The following is a 23119-nucleotide window of genomic DNA, read 5'->3' as shown; positions in this document are numbered from 1 at the left end:
TCATTTGATTTCCATGCAATTTATCGGTTTTCATTGGAAAACTGTTTTAAATGACTTTAGCCAATTTTGAGTGACTCTGCGGAATAAATGATGAGGCTTTTCTCAATAAAAATATGAATACAGAATAAAACTTGTATTTTAAGTATTTTATTTGCTTCACTTTTCTAGGAATTATAAGTTCTTACAATTTTAAGATTCCTTTGCATTCTTTTTAGCAAATTTTGACACGTTCTTTACTTTTGATTGAAGACGAGAATTGACTTTTGAATTGCAGTCTTTAAGACAAAACGCGATGGTAATATTCGACTCCGAGCCGAATTCTAGTCATATTACACTACGAGTATAATTGTATGCCCAGAGTATATGATCCCGATTTCTACAGTTTCCCAAAACATTAATATATTGTAATAATTATTTCGTATCGTGACAGTTTCTATTTCTTTGGAAATCTCTGATTCTGGCTGCACTTTATCATAGTTATAAAAAATACAAATACTCGTACGTAAAGACCATTGGACTGTCGAACTGTCTCGAAACATAACAACATAATGATACTTGTAATGTAAAACCACGTATATTAAAGTTATGTTTATTTGTTACAGCTTGGGTCCTGGGCTGGCTGATGTGCAAGACTGTGCCGTATGTCCAGGGTCTGTCCGTCGCCGCCTCTGTCTACAGCCTTGTTGCGGTCTCACTAGACAGGTAGGAATAGAATAATAATAATTATTTATTATGAATTAATGATCGTGTTTCGTTGCAAGACTTATCTGTTCATTAAACAATTCTTTGTCAATAGTCACAAGAGTTTTACTGAAGGCGTTTATGGAATAATCGTATTTGTGGGAAATAATGTGGCCCTTAGCTTGCAAATTAAAAATATTCAACGCGTATTTTTAATTTAGAACCGATTATTTTAAACAAAAAAAAAGTTCATGAAAATTTCCAAAGACACAGGCTGTCGTAGAATTTACTCTTTAAATACATTTTATTTAATAAAAAACAATGTCAACAGCAGATGATAAACTATTTAAAAGTTATTACTATTATAATTTTATAATGGAATTCAAATATATTTACTCATATTACTATTATCTTGAATAAATCTAAATAACCAAAGTAAAAAAGTGAACGAACTAAGTTCACAAAACACCATTTAGTTTGAGTTTAGTTTAGATAACGAAAAAATTGGAAAACTTTGATAAAAAATTTAAAGAAAAAATCTTTGATAAAACTTCTAAAATCTATTTTGACTTAGTTTATCTTATATAGGTAAGATTACTAAAGAAAAAAAAACTTGAATGAAGATAAAATAAATAAATATGTTATGTTACCAATTTTTTTTTACCAGATCTAGTAATATACTTTAAAATAAAACTAATTTGCCTTGCCTATGATCCAAAATAAAAAAAAAAATATTTAAATTCATGACTTTTGATCAAATTATAACAAATACATTGGCAACACTCTCTACTTCATCAACTCCGATGTTACCAATCTGAAAACAAACTATTTTCATGACTACATCAGATCACTCCGTTAGTGGTCAAAGAGTTTTATATTCTCAATATATATCTTTGAAGATTTACAACCCCTATATATAGAAGTAGCACAAAACTACTCAAACCCATAAGAAGACCTCTAATCCTTTCAAAGCTGCCGAAATTAGAACCCATAAGCGTTATTGAATGCACTCTCCCAAAAAAGGTCCGAAAAATGCGACCCGAAATGCTTGAGGTCAAACCTTGACCCACTAGTGGGGCCTATAACAATGGACTTATTATGCGATGGGACCCCAAAATTCCAAGTCAAGGTCTTTTGGCAAAATTAGTCAAATGTAAGGGAGGGGGGTTGAAAAAATGCCGAAGGAATTTTGATTGACAGGTGATGAACGGCGCGATTATTTTGAGGCGTTGTTTTGGAGGGTATTGATATCAGGGCGGCTTATGTTTTTGTTTTGGTTTATTACTGTGTGTCTTTGTTTATGAAAAATGCATATTAATTTGCTTAGGGATGATCAAAACAGCTGATAACTACCTATCAGCTAACTGAAAGTGTACAGTTATTAGGAATCATAAAACTGTTAACTGCTTATAACTCACAATTTTGAATACAACTCTATTATATTTAAAAAAATTGTTGATAACTGATATGCTTTTAAAAGTATGAAATGATTTTGCATATAATATAAAAAGAATGTCATTAAGTTTAAGGTCAGTCTAAAAAATTCAAAACATAAATTGTTATGTAAAAATTTCATCCAATTTCACCTACATACAACTCTTTTTCTCTACAACCCTTCGGAAATCATTCATTAATTTATTGAACACACATATTTGTTAAGTACTCTCGTGACCTAGAAACTCTTTTGTAACAAAATACAGGAAATGTTCCATATTGCTCCCTGTTTAGTGATCCAATAAAATGAATAATTTAGTTGCTTCCTAAACCTTCGGAATATATCTTCATTAAAAATGCTCAAAGGTTTTGGGATCAAAGATAACGTTTTTATTTAGATAAACGGTAGGAATTTTGATAGAAAGAATTCTCGGGAATAAAGGTTTTTATTGTAATTGAGAGTAAACTGTTGAGGTATATTTTCCTGGATTGAAAAGATATAATTTACAAAAATTACAAGATTATTTTTTTATAAAGGTAGTTAATAATATAAATAGATTAAGTCTCATCTCGGCCTTAAGAAGGACTTAGGTTTTCAGTTTGCAACCATAGCTAAATATTTTAATGACGACAACTTGAATCGTAATAGTTAAACACTCTTATTAAGAAGAACATTATCGTTTTAACAGCAAAAATGATAGTTTTAGCTATGATCAAAGAAGTCTATATAAATACTAGCTGACCCGGCAAACGTTGTCTTGCCATATAAATAAAAAAAAAATAGATGTTGGCCGATTCTCAGACCTACTCAATGTGCTCACAAAATTTCATGAGAATCAAGCCGTTTTGGAGGAGTATGTATAAAACTGTGACGCAAGAATTTTATATATTAGATTAATATTTATCAAATAACTCGAGAAACAAAAACTAAACATTATTCACAAACAAACTACCTACACAAAAACAAAAGCTCACTACCCACTTCCACCCCTATCTTTTTAAACCCATCAATTACCTGCAGAAGTGTCAAAATTCAGCCCCTGAGTACAACCCACACACTTTTCAACCACTATCATTAGATTATGCTTACCTTTAGATATTCACCTCCGTCTGGGCGTCATATCTTATTTGACAGTTTAGTCTTATTCATTAAACTTTAACGTCTGGATAAGCTATTTTGGGATCGACTAAAAATAGATTTTTGAGGCAACCATAGTATAAAGAAAGTCTATCTTTAATGCTTTTAGAGTTAACTTAAGGACTAAATAAAGTCAATTCAATAAACATTGAGATATTTCTATATATACTGGTATACTGGGAATTAAATATAGGCTTCATTTGGGGGGCTATTTGTACACGAAGCCGCGTGCACCATCTAGTAATTTTGAAATATCTCGCTGACATGTATCTAATAGCTGAAATAGTAAAGGTTTACGAATTAATTGTTCTAAAGGTATTTTCCCACACAAACTGAAATATGCTCTCTTTATAACAGTAGTATAGATAGGTTAATAGGTACGAGTATATTATACAGTATGGATTAATTTTATTAAGGGTGAGATAATTACCCATCCTGCATAATAATTGTTACGAGAGCAATTATCATGGGTTAGTTATTTTAGGATCTTCAATTTTACGAGTTGTCTAAACATTTATTTTGGTTAAGAAAATATTGAAATGAGGACCATTAACGTTCTTCATAATTTTCTTTGTAAGCATTTTGTGAGTCAATTTTACAGAATTGAGTAATATTTGTGTAAAAATTTAACCATCTGGTTCCAAAACTTAAACCTTACCTATTCCGGGAAGATACTATTACCCAGTAAATGGGTAAAATTGTATTTATACAAGTCGATACGAAGATATAATCGAAGAACGTAGAAAATTTTCAGTAGTTTACTTTTATCAAATTACTTTTATGTCTATGAAAGGTGTCCTACAGTCACTTTATATCGAAGATATAAGAGTAATACCATATTTATACCCGCAACTGTACCCAATACGTTTGTCAGTGAGTAACACAAACAGACAGAAATGACAAACCTTAACAAGATTTATGAATATGAAGTAGACAATAAAACAATGTGGACATCGCAGCAGCAAACTTATGCCTATGTATTGAAAACAACATAGTGATATATTGTGTGTAGTAAAAAAAAACATCATGTATGAATATGGAGGGACACGGTTTTGCGTTTTATGTACCCTTCGATCCTAGTATTTTCAAAAACAATGTCAGTAAGAAACTAGTTCGTCAGTCAGTGAAAGAGAAGTATATATTGAAATCAAATAATGCCATAGCTTCGTAATCAACCAGTAATATTTCTATGGGTGAACGAATTTTGAAAATCCAACCCGCAGTTTTGAAGCCTGTTTAATACAAAAATAGAAAATAATCTAATCATCCCACTGTGCAACTATAGAATTAGCCATTACCTGTGGTCTCAAAGAAAATGTTTATAATATATATACTAATTAGCAATTAAACTATACTACCAGCTATTAACTACCCGCGACAAAAAATGTTTTTATGTCTTTTTCCGAGCTAGCTTGTAAGTGTAAAATAACATCTACCTAACATCAACAGTTTAGTCATAAAAGCGTACAAACAAACGTATATATCATGTTTTATAACATCAGTATGGATTTAATACAGAAATTCCATGTAACAGATTGAATTGTTAGTCAGGCCGTTGAACTCGTTTGCATTTCAGATACCCACACGAAACATCTTGTCGGTAAATCAAATTTATATCGTTACGTACTATGTAGTGACGCAAATGTCTGTCTGTCGTTTATTTAAGGGATTGTTCTTGCTATTTTTTGCGCCTAACCAAGTTTATTTATAGGGACAGGAGAAGTTTTTAAAGTATGGTTAAAAGAAACAGTTGGTTTTGTTTCTCTAGCTGACGCATTACGGTGGGGTATAGGGTAAAATGTTTGTTACGATACTCCTTAATCCATTTCTCGTTTCTTTCGTTTCTCGTTCAAATCTATTTTTAAAGACAATTCACTAATAGATACTGCTCTAAGTGTAAAGTACTATAGTCACTAATCATAAAAACGGTATCTGGTGAATGGTGAAATGTTTCGACTTCCACTCATTACGTACTTAATATATTATTCTCATATGAGTGGGACCAAAATAGTAGCATGTTGAAAAGGATAAGTATATTAATATAGAAAAAAACAGTAATGAAAATAATCTGTCATCCAAGTGTACCCGCAGTAAATTTCAGGCTGTAATCAAAAGGGTCCTTGCACGAATATAATCGACGGCAAACAAAAAGCCTTCCATTCATTTATTTTAGACCTTAAACTAATTAAACGTTCCCTTTGAAAGCGTAATACGAAATTGATTAATTGGAAATACTATAGATAGGAACTTCTCAGAAGAATACGCGGAAGATTCATTGTCTCTAAGGCCTCATTTGGGAGTTGTAATATTCTAAAAATATTTTTATTACAGTAAAAAATATTTCGTTTTTCCACAACTATCCCAGGGCGAGATCCAGCTTCTAAAATTATGGAGGAGTTAGGTCTTCAGTCAACTATGCTCGCGTTGTTTGAAAGCAAAATTAAATGAGTGAGTTAGCAGTCAATAAAGCATGGTTTTATAGAACTCTCAGGTATTATAAGCTTTTCGCATCTCATCGTTTGAAAAGCTGATAATTATTTTAACTCTTTTGGAAAAAATATTGTCCTCGGCTTTCAATCATTGGTCTTTCGTTAGAGGCTTGTAATTACATTACCCCATTATCACTGCTATTATAAAAAAATAGGGTCAACAACCCTTCCTTAGTATTATTTAACAACGTTAATTATTACGTATTTCTAACAATATTATTATCTATTTTTGTTACAAAGAACATTGACTTCAGCCGTGTTTTGTAGTAACAATACAATTTATAGAATACAGGATGTTAACGAATTCAGAGTCGGTTATTGACCCCTGTTTTTGTCTCTTGAAGGGTCACATAGGGTCGACCTTAATTAATTTGATGGGGTTCATATCAATGGGTTATATCCGCATTTGCATACTATGATTTTGACAGATAGACGGGTGGGACAAATTGCTTTTTTATGAGGCTCTTTTACAGGGCTTAGACAGTATGAGTATTTAGAAGTTGATATTAGTGTTCTAGTTTGTTATTTAGAACTTACGAAATTTGAATAGTATATTTTACTCATTATCGTCTCAATGTTGGGAGTTTCCTCTAGAAATGAGTGAGAGGAAAAGCTAAGAACGTAGAATTTTTTTTTTGGAGAGTATCAGTCGTTGAGTAACAATTACAAGAATTATGATTTTAGACCTGTGATATTTTTATTTCTTTACCATTTTTTTCGTGTGTTTTGAATTAAGATAAGGAAATGCACCCTCAGAAAGCTAAGTTCAATAAGTTAGCTTAGTAAATCAAAATAAACTGCAATGTTACTTGTAAGACGCATTTCAATTCTTCATGTAACAATCGTACAAAAATTACACAACAATATTACAAAATAATACCACATTACTCACAACCCCTACTATAAATCAAAAACTCACTATCCTTGAAATGTTCTCACCGAAACAACCAGCATTCATCTGTTTACGGAAACCACTACCAATGTCCTTGAAACAGATCTCGAAACTACTTTATTTTATGATGATTGATATGAAAAGCGTATTAAATTCGTCTGAGATTCGGCCGTAATGTCGGATATTAAGGAAGTCCTTGAGAATTACTATCGTGGTTTTATGGCCTTCAATTATATTGCTTTGTTTATGTATTTTGTATTTCGTGTGTGGAAAGTTGGGGAGAACAAGATGATAAGACAGTTTTGTATTAAAGTTTGTTGTTATGTAAGTATAACCGTAATAGAAGTTTTATATCAGCAGATGTCATTTCCAAAAGGTTACTGTGAATTTGGTTATTCTTTGTACTTTCCATTAAAATACATAAACGGCAATTTACTGATCGCTTTAATTTTTAATACCACAAAAATCAATAAATAGAACATAGGTACTTAAACGTTACGTTCGTCTTGGCGAAGGAAAAATGTTCAAAGTTTTTTTCGCTCCCAGTTACATAAAACTCAAAATAAAAATCATCTATCCGTTTAGGTCAATTACATTCACTTATGATGTTCAAATACGGTAGGTGAATTTACCGCTAGTTCGAGGGTAAGGAATGAGAAGAGCTGGCAAGAAACTGTCCACTCTTTTTAATCACCAAATATTTTTCTATATATCTATATGATGTATGGAGCTACCACCAAAAGCTTGTCAAAAGTCTACTCAATATATTTTAATAGATATCAAACCCATGACAGAACATACATATAAAACTTAAAAGATAAAATCAACAAGCAATTTTCAATTCTGCAACACTTGCACTTGCAATCCAATCTTCTCCCCTCTCACTCCATTAACACAGTCATTTGTACAAACGACGTCTCATCCTGAAGGCATACAGATAACTCCCGACATTACACTGCAACCTTCAATGAGACTTGATGGGAGACCTTCGATTTATGGCATTGATTTAATGTTTATGAGAATCTGTAGTTACAATTTTATGGGGAAATGGTTATAGGTGTGAAGCTCCTTTGGTTGATTATTAAAATGTATGATCTTGTTTGAACTTAGCTTAAAGTTATTCAGCACTGTTTTTTGTTTACATTGAAAAAAGGCACTTTGCCCGACTTGGGAATTAAATCCGGTAACTTGTAAGCAGTAGTCGGATACACTTCCAACTGCTTAAAACTTTAAAGTGGGACAAAACTATACCTAATTTACAATATTTATTAAGTTAAATTCGTATTATAATATTTAAAAGTATCTGAAATCTATATCAATAAAGAACGCAAAGACTGTAAATTCAAAGTTAATAATGCCACTTTAACCTACAAGACAGTGAAACATCAATCACTCACTAATATTCTACTTCTAACAAACCACAAAATCCTCCAAAATCTACCAAACAAAATAAACCACAGCAACGCGATTACAATTTCATAACACAACAGTTTCCACACATTAAATCTTTTACCCAAATCCTGAGGATAATCCTCATAATAATTTCCTATAACCTTCCTTGTCGGAAGGCATTCAATATGGCCCATATATACGGCCCTAACGTTTTGCCTTGTGGGAGACCGAAACAAGGGCACTGTTTCATCAGCTTTTTGCACGGCCATATTGCACTGTGACCTTATTATAGAGGTATTAATCGGATTTAGATTAAATATGGGTGTTATTTATTGGGGGAAGGGATTGATTTCTGAATGTAGAAAGACGTAGCGAAGGTTATATGAAAAAGAAAATGGGAACGCAATTGTTCTGATTTTCAAAACAAAATTTTAATTACGAAGTAGAAACTGTATAAATAATATCATTTGAGAACCGAAACTTTTACCAATAACAATATATTTTAAAAATATCGCGATTTTCAAAAAATATCACTTAGATTGTTTCTTTCTTGTATGGAAGATTCTTCTGAGCTTAGAACATACCTGCGACTTGATAAAGTAAATGCAAGCGGTAAGTTCACTCTAAATTAGTATTTCCTCTGATTTTCTAAATAGTAATCACAATATTTATAACTTACTAGCTGACTCGCGCAACTTCGCTTGCGTCACATAAGAGAGAATGGGGCCCGTTTTTGTAATATTTTTTACTGGTACTCTGCTCCTATTGATCGTAGCGTTATGATATAAAGCCTATAGTCTTCCTCGATAGATGAGCTATGGAATATTTAAACATGTTCAAACAAACAAACAAATTCTTCAGCTTTATAATATTAGTGTAGATTAATTAGTAACAATTTAACCGTTTCTCTTCAACCTTGTCAAAGTAACATCTAGAAAAAAATACATACAATATTTATCTCAATTCCTACTAGTGTTTACGATAAGCAGCAATCTGAAGTATTTAGTTCAAACGTGTAGTATGTCATGGCACACGACGCCACTGCCATATGTGGACCGGTATGTGGCAATGTTAATTACAGCCACAATTATGTACTAAGACTCAATCACCTTACAGTTTGAGGAAAATTATTAAAGGGAATGTTGAGGACTTTTGGAGTGATGCTTATGGGATGCGTTGGACAGGATGTGACGCATGCTTTAACATCATTATTATTAGATTCAAGGCTTATTTTGTAGGATCTCTTTACGTATAGTTTTTACTTAAGTACATAATATCACCCTTGTTATACCCGAAGATTTAGGAAGAGGTGATTGAAATACCGATACCCATTAGTTATTATCGGTCCCATGGAAAAGGGGGTAAGCCTTTTGTCAGATTACCGAGCATTTACTAAAACTTTCACGTTACTAACCTTCGAGCTACCAATAAAAATATTCTTATATGAATGAGACAAGACCGATAATACTTTTCCCGTCTCGGGATTCAAATCAGAGACCTTATGATCAGCAGTCGGATACACTCTTAGTTGTGACACAGAGGCACTCTCCTTACTCTGCTTTCGAAATAGGAATAATGATTGCATATGCTGCTGCAATTCAGCATTTAAACATGCTTTTGGTACGAAAGATGTGTTGTATTACTGAGAATGTGAAATTAGAATATAATACCTTTTTATTCGAAATCATCTCGCAATTCGAAACACTCTTGTCATTACAATACAAAAATATTATACAATTCATTATTATGAATGTAACTTTTCTGTAGGTCTACTAAATAATACTAATAACGATCCAAAACTTTTTGTATCGTGGTCAAAGAACTCGTTACGGAACGAAACAAGGGCCAAAAATAAATGTATTCAAATGATCCAGAAAGTTTTGTATCACGCCTAAAAGTTACATTCCTAGAATATAATAACAAGGAAACCAAGTGGAACTTGGAAATACAATAGTAGGTTCCGTGATTACCTACATAAAAAATTAAAACTACGATGATTTTGAATCAGTCTTTACGTTTTAAATAAAACAGCTAATATTAATTGTATTAAAAATAAAAAAACGTGATGGAACCTTGCGTGCCTAAAAATTACTTTTCACATTAAATTTCTTGAGAGCATACAATGTCTCCAACACACATTTGGTCAATGTAATGGACTCACGCATCTCTAATTTTGCCCAACAGTGAGACAGAAACGGGTTAAGAAATAAAAAACAAGTAACTGCTGATAATAGATACTTAGGCTTTATAAATGGAAGATAGAAGACATTTTTGACACAGCAATGCTTTCTATCTATTCGATTATCTCATTTAGCTATGGCAGTTAACATCAGGTTTGGGTGTTTATAGGAAAATGTTGTAGTTTTACTTTTGAAATAGAAATTAAAGTGACATGTTATTTATAGCCATTGTTATTCCAGAAAAACCTAAGAATCTACTCAAAATTCGTATTGACAAAAGAGATCCCTAAAATAATATTCTCGACCGGAAAAACGATGAGTTCAAGAAAGTTTACACAAACGCAAGTTCAATGACCTTGCCCGTATGTCTCAAAAGTTTACAGGCCTAGGTTCTGTTTACCAATCAACAGGCTCTTTACTTCAAGAGGCGTAGAACATTACCAACTCAATACTAGATTTTCTAGGAAACTAGCGGAAATTATGATCAATAGACAACGTAAAAAAATCGTATGGTTGGTGGTCAATCATTTCAAAATTATTCAATGTTTTTGACATAGCTTAACTACTTTGATGTTTATGAACGATCACAGTGCAATAAAACCCTTCGAACCATGGACATGTCGAGATAAATTATCACCAAGCGGTCACCCATCTGCAGAATTACCGCGGCGAGCGTTGCTTAGCCCAGAAATCGTTTACCGACCTGTGAGTACTGTTGGCTATAGACAACGGGTCATTACCACGAAGGTTTGCAATAAAGAAGTTTGTACAAAGGGAAGGATTAATGGTTATTTCTGGAGCAATTATCCTTGGTACGTAAGGGTTCCTTTGCATCAAGGTTCCTCTGATTGCGATTGATGTATAAAGTGCTTTATGGGGCTTTTTACCATTGTTCTAAGTAATTTTGTTTTAATGACATACAGTTTTGTATATGACTACTCTCATCTCGACGTCTCGAGTTTGATCCCCGGGACGAGCAAACTACTACTTTCATTTTCAAGCCTGAAATTTGGACATGCCCGGTATATAGCAATTACCCCCTATTACATGGGAGTAAAATTATAGAGGGGAACTTGTTGTATGAATTACACCCAGTATTTTTTACACCTTTGCCTATACCGTCGGATATAATTAGTGTAATAGGTGTTTAATTTGTATGGTTTTATATTTAGAAGTCTCAGAGATAGTTTTCAATTGAATTTGCGCTCTAGAACTTTGAGAACTGAATTGTGTAGACTAGATTCTTGAGACTGTTGTAGGATTTAGTGTCTGATATTTTGTTTTGTATGATAGTGCGTGCAAAGAGTAGGATGATTGCTTTTTTGAAAACTGTAAATGTAAAGGGACGAGGATTAGGAATAAACAGATAAAATAAGAATCTATTAACCTATTCCCAAGATAAAAAAACTGTTGAAATATTCTATTTCCTATAGTGCCTAGGTGGATTCAAGGCTTAAAACCTCCCGCATTACGGAATAAGACCATTGCCCAGCAGGGTGAAATTTAATGGGTTAAATATATATCACATTTTTTTTTTTAATAAAAACAAACCATTAACACTCACATTCAAATATCATAATCCCAACCTAACATAAATCATCTGGAAAACATGAAATCGGAAAATAGGGCAGCCCTTATCCCTTTTATTTCCAGCTATGGGTATATGACAAAGGTGTTTATGTTAAGTGGGATGCTGCAAATGACTCCAGACTATTTACATTTGGTGTCAATGACACGAACAGGGGTTGGAGTACTGCGTAAATCTGTTCTGTTATCCTGTTTGATGTACCGCCAGCCTATTTTCATAATGTAATGTGTTTGTATAATGTTATTGTTTTGCTGTTTTTGAGGCAGGTGTGTATGTGAATGGCATGCTTTGGCAAAAGCATGCTGGTACAAATACTGGTGTTATTATTTACTTTATTACAAGTATGGTATAGCTAGTTAGTGTCTTGAGGTGAGATAATATTTAGGAATTATTATTGATTCACTAATTACTTCACAAAATGCTGAGCTGCTAAAATAATCGCGTCTGAATTCAGATCTTACTTGATTTGTCCTGGAAATCGAACGTATAACGTATTTGTGATAGACAGTGACATACACTTAAACTTAAACTTGTATTTAATTTACACGAACTAAAAGACAACAACCAAATTATTGATAGACAATTTTTATTCCAAACCAATCACAAATAAATATTTTACCACCATCACTTAATGATGGACCGTAATAATCGGCGCATGGTGTCTTACAATGGGCACGACCGGCGCGGCATGCACGATCGGCGCATGCACAACCGGCGCGTGGTGCACTACGGCGCTGTGGGAGACCGCGACGGGATGCGCGACTGCCACGGGATGTGCGACTACGGGATGCGCTGGCACGACCGGTGCGATGATGCCCGCGTGCGCGATCGCGAGGAAGGCGAAGAGAATTGTCTGGAAAAATAAGCAGAAAAAAAGGTTTAATACGTGATTTCTTTATGATTTTTACCTAAGACTACGATAAATTACAATTAAAGGTAATACAAAAGTTTCCAAAGTAAGCTTTAAAGTTTAATAAGCAGGAACTTCAGAAAATCAGGAAGTCGTATTTATTCCCACATGACTGGCAACCTAGTATCTAAGCTATTCAATTCTTCGATGCATAATAGGATACGGGAATTAACGCGGTTATAATTTCAATATTTCAACTTCATAGAAATAAAATTATTATATAAACTTTAACGTATGCATTTTGTCCTTTATACGTTTACAAAAAATACACTCCTACAACATACTCTCAAAAAAAAATCCAAGCAAATACGTTTTGTGTTTTATAAAATACCTAGAAATTTCATTCATATTACTTTATATGAAGCTATTTTCAGGCTTTATATGAAATAACAAAAGTTCTGCGACCACATTCATATATCATTGTGAATGAGGTTTCAGCCCACGAGTCTGGAAGTTAAGACCTTTTAGTTTTGTATCTCTTTTTGCATAAAGACATGAAAAAAAGCAAAACGAAAATGTCTTGATGATTTATTATAAAATAGCAGCTAAGTCAAAGATAACTTAGTATTACGTATTTGTAATTTCAATCTCTGTTCTCTGTCAATTTCAATAATTGCTTTGCTGCTCGAAAATCATATTTTTTCCCTCAGTCATTTTTGCGTTGAGCTTTAGCAAAAAATTGCAGCCGCGAAATTGTAACAAACAAACAATTACTTGTTTTATATAAAGATAAAAAATAATATAAACAGGAAATAATGTTGTCAATTTGTTTAAAAATAGTCTTAAAAAAATTTCGGATTTTAAGAATTTTAAAATGCTTTAAAATCTGTGATAAAAATCTAACTTTTACAATTGTACAAATAAATCAAATTAGTTTACCTAAACTTATTTTTCTAACTACTTATCTGAAGCCCTCTCAATTAAACCATTCTTAGTGAAAGATTAATTAGTTTATTAAGATTAAGAGTTAATTGAGAAGAATTATTTTTTGGTTAACTGTTGAATAGTAATTAATTGTTTGGAAGAAAAGACAAGACTTTACATTCAAAAAGTGCCCAAATTTTGTATAATTCACCCCTATTGGTGGTAAGTACTAACTTGCCGAGAGATTCCTAATCGGATAGCAAGCTTTCGTACATTTTTAATAAAATTTGGGCAGCGCCTCTAGCTTTAACCGGAAGAACTAATTTATATGAAGTAAATAATATTGCATAGGTACGATAGTATCGAAAAATTACGTTTTAGTAAATCATTTCTAAAGTGAGTACTTCTGAAATATTATTTATAATATAATCAATGCATTATAAAAAAAACAATCAATTTTTTGCAATATCTTGATGATAGCAAAATAAAATTTTTCAAAGCTAAAATAACGACGATTAGATTTTTTTTTCTAATAATCGATATTAGTCTTAATAAATTCAATAAAAACAAAAAAAAAATTATACAGAATAATTAAGATTTTTCTCACCAGCTTCAACATATTGTCAGTTATAATTGCGTGTTAATCGGTGTTTGCAGGACGACTATACCTAGATCACCTAGGTGCTGTCCTTTTATACCTAAGGCCTACGGTCTAGGCTGTGTAGTACTAATGTAATAAATCTTGCGTTTGGCAATATGCAACTTGAGTGTGCTACTGTTGGCTTAGTTTACAAGGTGTAGATTGGTATGAAGTACTATACATATTTTAGTGATTTAATTCAATTGTTAAGATACGTTATTTGAAATCTAAATTGCCATTTAATTACAAATTGAAAGATATTTTTTGTTTTTTTTTTTTAAATAACTTATCTAGTCTAATATTTCGATTTTAACACTTTTTTCGGTAAGTTAGCGACTAGTAAACCTTCGTAAGCGAACAAAATCATTTTTTAAATCAAACCAAATCATTTATGCATTTCGATCACATTCTATCACTTATGATAGTCACTGATACACGGAGAATAAATTTACCGCCAGTTAGTAAGGTAGTACCAATGAAAAAAGCTAGCAAGAAAGTCCTGGCCACTCTTTTTAATCGCAAAAACAACAACAAAATAAAAAGTCAACAAGCTTATTTGTTTGTGTGTCCATATCTATGAAGTTTACAAAATGAATTACTTGCCTTAAATCGGGTCAGTCAAAAGTCTTTACTCATTCATTAAAGCAGAAAGTTAGCTACATTAAATAATTTGTCTAATATCAAAGTAAACGTCCAATTTACATTAAATAACTCAATCGGAGTACTTGAACCGAAAACGGAACTACCAACTTATTACTTAAAAAATTGTATAATTTGACTAGCTAACCCGCATGACGCTGCTTGCATTTCATCCCCTATTTTAGCGCTAAAAGGCATTTTTTTGGAAAGAACATGTAACAAAACTTCAACTAATGAAAATCGGCTAAGTGAGAGCTGAACTCACGAATAAAGAATTTTAACTGTCTGACTATCACGGTGTATAAGATACAGCCTGGTGACTAATAGACAGATAGTGAAGTCTCAGTAATAAGGTTCTATTTATCCTTCAGGTACGGAAACTTAAAACAGTTCCTACATAAAACTATTCGATACAAAAAGTAACAGGAGAGGTATGAAAACAACTGTCAAAAGTTCCGCCTGATAAAAAAATATAAATTTAACTCATAAATTTTGTTGATGGCATGCAAAGTCCCCAACCCGCACTTGGCCAGCGTGGTGGACTCAAGGCCTAACCCCTCCCTCATTGCGGAAGGAGACCCTTGCCCAGTAGTGGGACATTAAAAAAAAATAAAAATGGGTTAAATTTATTTATGTCCCACTGCTGGGCAAAGGTCTCCTCCCGTAATGAGGGCGGAGTTAGGCCTTGATTCCAATAATCCACCTTAAAATTTAATCGATATTTATTTATAAGCCGTGATCTCTCAATGTCTTAAAAGTAACCTCTAAGTAGTTAAACCTAACAAAACAACTCTATTTCAAGCTTACTAGAGCATCATTATAATCTGTTTATAGCTGAGTATAATTAGGTAATAAATTCTAATTATCAAGTCAAAACGTCTAATGGAGAAGAAAAACAGACGGAATGTTAAGAGAGGTTTTTGTAAACAATTTGTTAATAGGCCGAGTTTCAGCAATTACGAAAATGGATGCTGAATGATTAGTCAAATTAAGAAAGTTATCTTTACTTATATTATCAATGCGAAAGTCTATCTGTAACGCTTTAAGGACTTTATAGATTTTGATGAAATTTACCCTGGAGGTAGATGAAGATTCGGGGTCAAATAGGTATACTTACACACATACATAAAGTCGTGTCTTTTTCCCATAGGGAAAGATAGAGAAACAACCTGTACCTACTTGTTTAAAAAAAAATAATCTGTAGACTGAGCGGTAGTGAGCAGACGAAGTCCTATTGGATTGTTTTAATTTCTGTGAAACATGGGTCTGTTTCATACATCTATATCCTAAACCTGTGGGTATAACAGACGTGAAGACATAACATTATAATTCAACGGGTTTTAAACGCGATGCCTAATTTGTTTACCCGACGTTTCAATCAAATTGCATCGACCGTGGTCGCGGGCTGACATGAAGACATTATTAAGTAAAAATGAATTTCTAAGTGGCTTATACAAAGAACAGAACTTTGTTCGCCCATGGAGCCGTGAATATGAAGCTATACTCTAACAGTGGCCAATGCAACCTTCTCGTACTGTACAAACGTATCACATCGGTTTGTATTGCGTTCTCCGATCGCGATATGATTGTGCTTACATTCAGTTACTAATTGACTTCTCTGACTTGGACATTATCTTTAATAGATATTATATTAACTAATGAAGGGAAAGTCCATGGGAACGACGGTTGACATCAGATGATGTATTTCTGTTGCCGCTTTAACATCGAATACATAAACCCAGGAATAAAAGTTAAACCAATAGGTATATTATGTATAAGGAGCTCCCATACAACTAACGTGATTTTTGTTAAAGAGTAGTATTTATTTCATTGACCGGCTCTTTTCTATATATTATCGAATACAAATCTTATCTGCAGGCTGTTAAAATATACTTAAAACTTTCGTGTTGCGTGATATGGGAGTCAACACCGTCATGCATTTTTAATTGATCATGAAATTGATTGTCACGGATCACTCTTTCAGGATGAAATGGTATGATGATGAGTATATAATTTCAATAAAATTCATGAAATATTCGTCATTTCATGATGGGTGATCGAAAAATCGGCTCAAAATAATAATCCTAACACAATGTTTAAATTCATGATTTTACAAACATACAATTAAATCTAAAGCTATGGTTGTTTGTCAACAAGATCATTGATATTTATTCCGGGTAGGAAATGAACTCACGACATCTGATGCAATAGTAATGTCAATGCTATCACCTCTACAGTACCATTAGATAGAAGCTTATGTCCGCAGTTCCACTCACCGTATGTTTTTTTTTTAATTGTTAACCATGATTTATCTAACAATAATAGGTTTGGTAACCGATTATCCAGTTTCGGTTTAGCTGTTTAAATTGAAAAAATATTTAGATAGAGATTTCGACATGTGAATTACTAATTTAAATCAATATTCGTATTAAGTCCTAGCTTCTCCCCGCGTGTTTGTATGTGTAAATCGTTACCTGGAATAAAACTGCAATTCCTCGCGATACTATGCATAAATAGTATATTATTACACTAGTAGGTACTAATATACTAATTATGTTAGTATTAGTCTGCTAAATTACGATTTATGCATAGTATGAGTATTTGTACTAACAAATACTTATACTAAAACTAGCCGACCCGCGCAACTTCGCTTGCGTCACATAATTTTCCCCGCTTTTGTGACATTTTTCGTTGCTACTCCGCTCCTAATGGCCGTAGCGTGATGTTATATAGCCTATAACCTTCCTCGATAAATGGGCTATCTAACACTGAAAGAATTTTTCAAATCGGACCAGTAGATCCTGAGATTAGAGCGTTCAAACAAACAAACAAACTCTTCAGCTTTATAATATTAGTATAGATATAAAAAACATAAAATATATAAAACATGTTGACACACAATGTATACCGAAATTCTCAAAACTAAAGTTTAAACTCAAAAATGTACGTAATACTGTAATACAAATAGTTTGGACTTGTTATATGTAACTTATATTGAAGGGTTCAAAGGATTTGTATGGAACTTTACCACTTAGAACAAAACATTGTACGTTAGTATTGAATGGAAACACATAGGAATGTTTTAGTTTGATATTCAATTGTTTTTGGATGTTTTCGAATGTTTTTCGATAAAATGTGTATAAAAGAAATTGTTGGAAATTCCGTCATGATTCGAATTGACACGTCCGTGACAAATTAATTATTGATTAAGGTAAATAGAGTGACTTCTGAGTTTCAAATAATAATTTTATCCAACATAGAACTTCCTCTTTTTGAAATCGGAGTAGAATTCATACATTACAAATTATAATAGAAACGTTAAACATTTTATGATGAGAGTTAAAACTATTCCGTCTATCTTACACCTACTAATGAACCTATCATTGTTAAAATTATGAACCAAACTGGCAGGAATCGATATTTGTAGCCTCAAACAAAACTATACTTTTGAATGCTTTTGAATGAAACAAATTTGCTTGTATGATACATGTTCAAAGAAAAAAATGCGTAAATTAGTAAATTATGTAAATATCTCAACGTACTACAATACAGTACTAAAGAGTATAAAATATTAGGTCAAACGAATGCCCTTGTTTACTGCAATTTGAAAACATTAAGAAACACATTAGCGGCGTTTCTTTCTTGATTTATAACTAACGATTATAATCTGTTTTCAAGTACTACGCTCGGATTTGTAGTCATATTATTTTCTTTTTTGTGAAACCTTATAACTTAACACAGATATTATCTAGTTATTGCTTATTTTATAAAAAGAATATGGTGGTAATTGCATATTTTTTTTAATCTAAAGATTTATAGGTTCCATGGCATGATATGGCCATTGGACAATAGTCATATGCTCTTTACAAACATAAAAAAAAAACACTTTCATTTCCAATGCATTAATGAAACTACCGTCGTCAAGTCCGATATGTTAAACCAAAAATCTTGTACCATATAGGAATCGAACTTGCAACAATACTCTCATAGAAGCAATGCATGTGTCATAACAATGGGAACGTCTCTGTTAGAAATACACAATACATTTACTTTTACTGTCGAATATTACTTGAGCAGACTTTATGAGACAGTATACTATTTGAGCATATATTATTATTTAATATACCTCTACCTGAACCTTCGTGTATAACAATCGTGATAGTACTTAATATTTATGTATGAAATGGTCAACAAATATCACAACCTTAAAATCTCTAAGTCGACAAAAGCCTTCTTCCCAAAAACCGAACAACGTTTCCAAAGAGCATTAACCCCAGAAGCCTTAAAAACCAGCTGAAAATATGATTTCCCTCAAAACCTCCCAGCATGAATGAGCGAGCCATACAAAGAACACCTCACAAAGGAATATGGCTACTAACTGCGGAACTCGCGGATGTGCGACAATTTCCCTTATATATTGTATACCGTGATAATATTTTTAGAAGAAAATATGTTCGAAACGTGCAGGTGAATGAACGCTGTACTGTTAAAAATAGTCTTGTCAGATTTATTTTACCGTATAAAGTAACAAAAAAGTTTTCGGTAGTCTTCAAAGGCATCTTATAAACAATACTTAAAGAGTAGTATAAATTTTTCGTATGAAAAACGTTAACCTCGATTGCCGAATTTAAAATCGTCTACAGTTTCATAGTAGCCCATAATTTCACCATCTTCACTTCTGTGAGAATCAAGCATTGACTAACTTTAAAATTTTATAAAATATCACAAGTTTTGCGGTTACGGGTTCAATCTACAAGTAATCTTGCATCTACTAAAGATAAAATACCATTAGGCGGTATTTTATCAACTGTCAGCGCCAAAAGTTCTTCAACATACTGATCGTATACCGACAGATAATCGCAACTGGTATTGAGCATTTCTCTTTTTTCTTCCAAACCGCTAATAAAAGTAGTTCTAAAGTACCTCATCTCAATCAAAAGCAAAACCACAATACCTCAAAAATTTTCTTTACCTTCCAAATTCCCTTATTTCACAGACATATTTGTCTTAAACAAAAGCTTCCTACTAACCACTCAGCAAGCCGTCTGGATCAAAGCCTACGCCAGTACCTACGAGAGGGGCTCTTAAACAATATAATCGGTATTTAACCACTTGATAGTTCAGTCGCCTCTCGTAAAATGTATAGGAATGGTCTTAAAGGATAGTCTACATTAGAGAAAGAGTTTTTACTGTAGCGTTGTAGCGAATACTCGGGACTATGCAAGGAATTCGACTAATACCTACACGTAAAAAAAACGTATTCTTAAATTGAAAGTGAACATCAATATTTTGTTGTTCGTGGCTTAGTTAACAACGGCCGAGGTTGTTCTGTGGATGGGTGACCATCTTACACATAATAATATCGAGTTCCTATGTTTTTCGGAAGGCACGTCAAATTGTGGGGCCCGGCTGTCATTTTTGAAGATCTTTGACAGTCGTTAATAGTAGTCAGAAGCTTGAAAGTCTGACAACCAGTCTTACCGAAGGGTATCGTATTATAGCCCAGGTAACTGGGTTGTGGAGGTCAGATAGGCAGTCGCTCCATGTAAAACACTGGTATTCAGCTGCATCCAGTGAGACTGGAAGCCAACTCCAAAATAGTTTGGAAGAAAGGATAAGATATGATGATTATCAATATTTTGTCGTTCGTTGGAGTTTTAAGCATAGCTCTGCTTTGTGGTGTTTTTTTAAATAACACTTAATGCGAGTCACTTTATTGCAAGCTCACAATACAATGCTTTTAAACCATTTGTACTAAAAATCAAATAGCAGTTATAATTGTCATGGATTTGACATCTTTTATCATATTTTTGACAGATATTATCTCTTTCCCAACATTTTTGTTGTTATTTGTTTGTCGTATGGTTAGTGGCCAACCTACTGTCAAAGTTGTTCAAGCCGCCCGAGAGACCTTTGACATGGCTTTATTTTTTTTTTGTGAAAGCAGCTTTATTTAGAATGATAAGTGATATACAATATTATAATTTCGAAATTCACGACAGTTGTAAAGTTTGATATAAATTCTCTAATGTGTAATTCACTTTGAGTTTTATTCTATCACTGGCGCTGACGTGAGATAAAGGAACGTTTAACTGATGATATATGTGAAGTTTTACATGTTTCAAATATAACTGTCAGGTGCAATAGCCAGACTGCTTGTAAATAAATTGTGACTGATCTCACATTCTGTTGTTGATATAATTGGTGATAGGTTTTGCAAAGTTCAGGTGTCAACTTTTAAAAAGTTTTTATTGAAAATGAAAGATGTTATGTCGTATTTGCCTTATTAATAGTTTGTTCGTCTAATGAACGAAAAAGTACATTCAGGGTAAAAGTACTTTGGGCGGCTTGAACAACTTTGACACTAGGTTGACCACTAACCATACGATAAGAAGAAGAATTGTTTTATCTATAATTATACGACTTTATTTCATCACGAAATCAGACAATAATATGTCTACAATACTGTAACAGTCTACAACAGAATCACATACTAGCCTAGTCTTAAGAACTTCTTAACGACTAGAGCTAATTACAACGACGACGGCTAAGTACAATGTAATTGTTTAACTAATTACTACAGCCTATAAGGCTTTGAGATCGTTACTTGTAATACTGAATAGTAAACTTAAGATATATTAAGTTTAGGTCATGATTTAGCTTGTAAAATGCATAATGACTGGAGTATAGCTAGATGATGGTTACTATTCTGCGCTATTGTACAGGGTGTGTAGAGTTTGATTCCTGCAACATAAATTCTTTTCGTGTTTTACAGACAATTTTCAGTTTGAGTGTAATGTTGAGTAAAGTATATAAAAAATACAATCTTAAACTTTATATGACTTGATACATAATGTGAATGAATTAAGAGAAGATTGCAGAAGTCTTAAAAAGTATGGTAGTGTTTCGTTGGATTTACCTACCCATTTGAAACAAGGCGTGATTTTTCCATGATTTAAGAGCTAGGAATTAGAATTTTGCTACAAATGGAACCATCGAATATCGTGAGTTTGACATTTAGAATGTACTGCCAAAATTGTTTCTACAACGCCCGCTAGAGGCGCTGATCCTATGAACAAACAACGGCTAGCCGGTTGTCGGTTCTCGATAGTAGTAGAGAATCGGACTACAGGAATAACTGACTGCAATAAATACAACCAAATAAAAACATTTTCGCCAAAGGTTCGCTAGCTTAAACCAAATCAGGTTAACTCTATTAACACAATTTCGTAAACGCTAACCCTAACGTCCGGTCACCGATCCGCAACGCTTTATTACAAGTGCTTCCAACCAACACTAATGTTAGTACCCTGTAGGGAACCTAATTTTATAAACCCTAAACAGTTACATAAGTAAGATAAGAAAATGATACTATTTAATATTATTAATAACATAGATATTCTTCCCAAAAAATGTATGTGTGTTAGAAAGTAGATAAGGCAAGAAGATTACAGCCAGCGGCGGTTTTTACCTATATGTTTGAGGAGAAAATAATAAATTAAATATAAAAATGTATATTGATATATTATTATGCATTATTTTCCTCGATTTTCTACGACCATAATGCCTATTATTCTGAGACACATTACTATTACATTTTTTATTTATATTACTAAACTTCGGCTAATATTGAGCTTAATGCTACTCGTATTATATATTAGGAAAAACTTTGCCGAGAATCGAAACTGAGACCTTATGATCGTCAGTCAGTCGTTTCATCTCTGGCTAGTCAATATCATCATGTAACGTAAATTAAAAGGATCTATTTTATGCCTAACTAGACCCTAAAATGTTAAAGACACCCTTTTATACTTAGTAGGTGAAATGGAGCATATAATATGTCTCAATTAGGGTCCTCGACGAGACGGGCGAAGTTTTTCAGATCGTTTTTAGAGGTAGTTACAACGGTTAATCGACGGTTCGGATTTTACGTTTTGGGTGGGATGATATGCTTGTATATTGGCTGAGTAGAAATAGAATCAGTGTAGTGGCAGAATTTGGGGTTTTATTTGGTGCAAGTGTTTGTAAATATGACATTGAAAAATAAGTTTTTTTTGCTGATCGAATCTTGCCGCCGTTAGGAGGATCTGGAAGGAAAGGGAGGAGTCGCCCAACAAGGGGTCACTTGATCAGGCTTAGGAAACGAATAACAGGTACAAATATGATTAAACAACATGAAAAAAGAAGGATATTTTTGAAATGGTGAGCTAAAGTTTTATAGCACATCGAAAAGACTAATAAAAAAAGGACGACATTAAACTATTTGGATCCT

At 32.9% G+C, this 23119-nt stretch overlaps 1 protein-coding gene across 1 annotated transcript in view; it reads left to right on the top strand.

Moving 5' to 3' along the window:
* The window catches only part of LOC142976558 (neuropeptide SIFamide receptor-like), a 179069-nt gene that overhangs the window by 108307 nt on the left and 47643 nt on the right, over positions 1-23119 (top strand). The window contains exon 2 of the mRNA XM_076119989.1: positions 603-702. Within this exon, the coding sequence (XP_075976104.1) occupies positions 603-702 (100 nt within the window). The remainder of the gene's footprint in view (positions 1-602; positions 703-23119) is intronic.

The sequence above is a fragment of the Anticarsia gemmatalis genome, chromosome 11, assembly GCF_050436995.1.
Source record: "Anticarsia gemmatalis isolate Benzon Research Colony breed Stoneville strain chromosome 11, ilAntGemm2 primary, whole genome shotgun sequence".
NCBI classification, from domain to species: Eukaryota; Metazoa; Arthropoda; class Insecta; order Lepidoptera; family Erebidae; genus Anticarsia; species Anticarsia gemmatalis.
Note: the sequence above shows the minus strand (reverse complement) of the source record. Positions and strands in the feature narration are given on the sequence as shown.